Source organism: Fulmarus glacialis, unplaced genomic scaffold (genome assembly GCF_000690835.1).
Source record: "Fulmarus glacialis isolate BGI_N327 unplaced genomic scaffold, ASM69083v1 scaffold5364, whole genome shotgun sequence".
Classification (NCBI taxonomy): Eukaryota; Metazoa; Chordata; class Aves; order Procellariiformes; family Procellariidae; genus Fulmarus; species Fulmarus glacialis.
Genome location: NW_009205957.1, coordinates 13,165 through 17,024, shown reverse-complemented (window position 1 = coordinate 17,024; position 3,860 = coordinate 13,165). Strand labels below are relative to the sequence as shown.

Here is a 3,860-nt window from a genome sequence, read left to right as displayed (position 1 = left end):
CTGTGTGAGTAGAGATACTCTCTACTTTGAATATGAGAAGAATCACTTTTTATAAATAAAATGCAGTGGAATTTTTAGTGTATGTGCAGAGCAACTGAGAATGGTGAGGTGACTCGAGTAGTCAGTATGTGTGGTGGACATGATGCCTGTGTAGTGTTGTTCAGAACAAAGCCCCATTTGCTCCTGTTGTAAAATAGTAAAATAAATAAAATAGTAAAATAAAATAGTAAAATAAATACTCTCTACTTTTTCCTCTCTCTAGAGTGAGGCAGAAGTGAATCCCAAAGCTTACCCCCTGGCTGATGCACAGCTCACCAAAACGCTACTGGATCTTGTGCAGCAATCCTGCAACTATAAGCAGCTACGCAAGGGAGCCAATGAAGGTGAGACCTGTGCGTTGCAAAGTGTGCTAGAAATCATAGCAAGGATATTTTGAGAGCCTGTGGCTAGAGATGGGCCACTAACATTACATAGATGTGGATATTGCGAGTGTCCCTCTCCTTCCTTCTCCTCCTAGCCTGCTTAAGCAATATTGAGGGACAGTACTAAGCTGTAACATTTTTCAACATTTATATACAGTTCTCATAGATGCCCAAACTGCGTTCCTGGTGCATGTCCTGTGATCATGGTGGTGTGGCACTGGGATTACCAGATGACCAGCCACTTTAGAATCATGGAAAGATTTGGGTTTGAGGGGACCTCTGGAGGTCTCTAGTGCAACCTGCTCAGAGAATGGCTCCCGTCCCAGCTGGATCAGGTTGCTTGGGGGCTTTGCCTAGTCAAACTTTAAAAAAACCCCGATCCCTAAGGATAGAAACTCCACAGTCTCTCAGGACCCGTGTCCCATGGCTTAAACCCCTGTCATAAGGGGAGAAAAAAAAAATAAAATTCCAGCATGTCCCCAGAATCTCCCTGAGGCAACAGTCACAGTCTGCAGGTTGTCCTTTTTCCTGCGCACTCACGAGGACAGTCTGGTTCCATCTTCTCTGCAATCCCCTTGAAATAGTAGAAGACAGCCGCTGCATCCCCCCCGCTCCCACCTCGGCCCTCTCTTCTCCAGGCTAAACCAGCCCAGCTCCCTCAGTCTCCCCTCATCCCTGGTGCCCCCCCAGCCGTCAGCAGCCCTGGGCTGGCCTTGCTCCCTTGCGAATCTCTCCACTGTGCTCGAGGGCAGCGCTGGGCACAGTACCCCAGGTGCAGCCCTGTGAGTAAGCCCCTCCCTGCCGCTTTCCTTTGGCCTGTCCTCATGCTACTGCTAGATCTCCTAATGCTGTTTTTTGTTAGATGTGCTTTCCAGAAGGACCTAGACTTACTCTTCAATTTCTTTTACAGCCACCAAAACGCTGAACCGAGGGATAGCGGAGTTCATTGTGATGGCGGCAGACGCAGAGCCCTTGGAGATCATCCTGCATCTCCCTCTTCTCTGCGAGGACAAGAACGTACCTTATGTGTTTGTGCGCTCCAAGCAAGCCCTGGGCCGGGCGTGTGGTGTTTCCCGGCCTGTCATCGCCTGCTCCATCACCATCAAGGAGGGATCACAGCTAAAGCCTCAGATCCAGTCTGTCCAGCAAGCTATAGAAAGACTGTTGGTCTAAATGCCCATGAGTTTAAGTGTGTGTGGAATAGGAAAGTTGAAGTCAGGGGGAATTAATGTCTAGCTTCAGTTGAGATTACAGTTTTGATATCAGTGTTTCATTTCAAAATGCCACATTTTAGTTTAATAATGGCTTAATTCTTAGTGTTTCTGTCTCTCCTCCCCCCTCTTTTCTGTTATTCCACTCCAACATGTTCATTCTCATTGTGTTAATTCTTGAAAAGTGATTGTACAACTGTATTTCCTGTTTGATGTTTAAAAGAAAGAAAAAATTTTTAAAAATTCCCCTCTTATCTCCATGTCTGCCTGCTCAGGGCTCTTTTAACCTCCCCATTAGCTTACTCTGCGTTGCAGTATTTCTGCTAAGCTTCACCCTCTAACAGGCGTGAGTAACTGTGTTTCTGAACGGTTTAGTCTACTGAGGATGAGGCATGTCGGTTCCCCGCACAGCGTGTGCATGCAGGCTGCTGGAGTTGTTGCTTTCAGTGATGGGGCAGCGTAGACCACGTATAGGGCAGGCAGCGGCTACTGTGTAGCAGCGGACGGAGCCAAGATCAGTACGCATAGCACAACCCTTTTTCTTCTTGAAACCAGACAAGAGACTTCTGTTAAGAGGTGTATTGGGAGCAGAAATCTTACAGCAGTGCACAAGGGGAAATCTCTTGTCTCGCTTATTTTTAAATACTGACTTTTTAAGAAAAATAAACTTGCTGACAAAGCTAAATATAATTGTCATTCCCTTGGGGAAGCATTTGCAACTAATTGAAGTGTTCCTACTTGTAAAGCTAAACTGCTCAGAGATTGCCTAAAGGCTATTGCAGTGTAGTAGTTCATACTCCTTCAGTTTTCTTTGTGTGGACTGTATCAGTGAGCTTGGGCTTCCTAGCGTATTTAAGTACAAAATGCATGGTAGAGAGCAGCCTGTGGTGGCTGACAAATACCCTACATATCTCATGCTTTTAGGGAAGCTGCTGTACTGTAGTCACCTGACTAAAGGTAAACCCTTTAAGTCATGGCCAAGGCAACAGAGCACGTAATTTTTCAGATAAAACAACTTGTGTCTCAAGAAGAGAATGTTGGATAATCCCACGTTCTGGAAAAGTGTGAAGCACCACCAGCATTCTGTGTTAGTGGTGGTTTTATGGAGCTAGCTTTAGTTAAATGCATAGTGTGTAATAAATCCACTTACTGCTCTGAGCAGAAGAGTCTAAACCTCTGTGTTGGAATTGGTATCATCAAACCCATCTTCTATTGCAGGAGGGCAAAGCTAGCATGGAAAGACCAATAACAGCAGAAGGGAAAATAAGTTCTCCTGTAATGCTTCCACAGAGGCACTAACTTCATGCCTGTAGTAAGTATATCCCAAGCAGATGAAAGCATCTCACGAAAGACTGAAGACAAATCATGTCTGTTTATCTTTGTAAATGGCTGATAACGAATATCCTTGCTGAGGTGAACTTAATACAAAGATTTGAGAGTCCTTTCATTTGTATGAAGTTTAGAAATGCTGCTGTTCCCCTCTACTGATGCTGACTGTTGAGCTAGTTGTGTTTAAAACCACAGCTTTGCAAAGGACTTGCCTTATTGTACCATGCCAAGACAGCTGATGTAAAACAAAGCACATAAGGACCAGAAATAAAGGACTCTTGAGCAAGACAAACTCTCTTAACTTTCTGCTCTGAAGCCTTCCATCTCCATCCCTGTTGAACTTCTGCTTAATGCAATAGCCTGCTTTAACAGAAAAAAAAGCCAGGAGGAAGATCTAATAACCTAGACAAACCATGCCATCATCACCCAAAGCCTGGAACATATTGTGCCCTGGGGGTTAGCAAGCCAAGAGAGAAATTAGCAAGGGCACTTGGGGAATGAAAATTCACAATTGAGGACAGGATAGTCTCACTATTTTATTGTGTTCAATTCAAATCTTGCTAAGAGAAGCATTTACAGTAACTTTGCCGAAGGGCAAAATAAATTGATTGCTTAGACAAATTTTATTAAAAATAACTTATAATGCAGGCTGATTGAAAGTATAACACACTACGTAGCTTCAACACTGCAGAGCTCAACGTGGGCTAGCTGCTCTTTTGAGAGGAGCTATGGAGGTGGAAGTGAGCAGCACGCTGGCACAGCTAGGGTGGTCACAGTGCCAAGAGAGCTTTCACAGCTGGCTCCGATACATGTGCCACACTACAGCATGGGCACGACCTTAGTTCTTCAATAAGTTGCCCAATAGTTTGAGTGCCAAACACAGGAAACCCCAAAAACA

General features: G+C 44.7%; 1 protein-coding gene across 1 annotated transcript; it reads left to right on the top strand.

The window, feature by feature from the left end:
• Positions 1 to 262: 262 nt before the first annotated feature.
• Positions 263 to 1,855, top strand: NHP2L1 (NHP2 non-histone chromosome protein 2-like 1 (S. cerevisiae); the record flags this gene model as incomplete). The annotated part of the gene is made up of 2 exons (XM_009575568.1): positions 263 to 383; positions 1,333 to 1,855. Coding segments are annotated over 2 exons (384 nt in total), but the record flags the coding sequence as incomplete, so codon positions are not given.
• Positions 1,856 to 3,860: the final 2,005 nt, after the last annotated feature.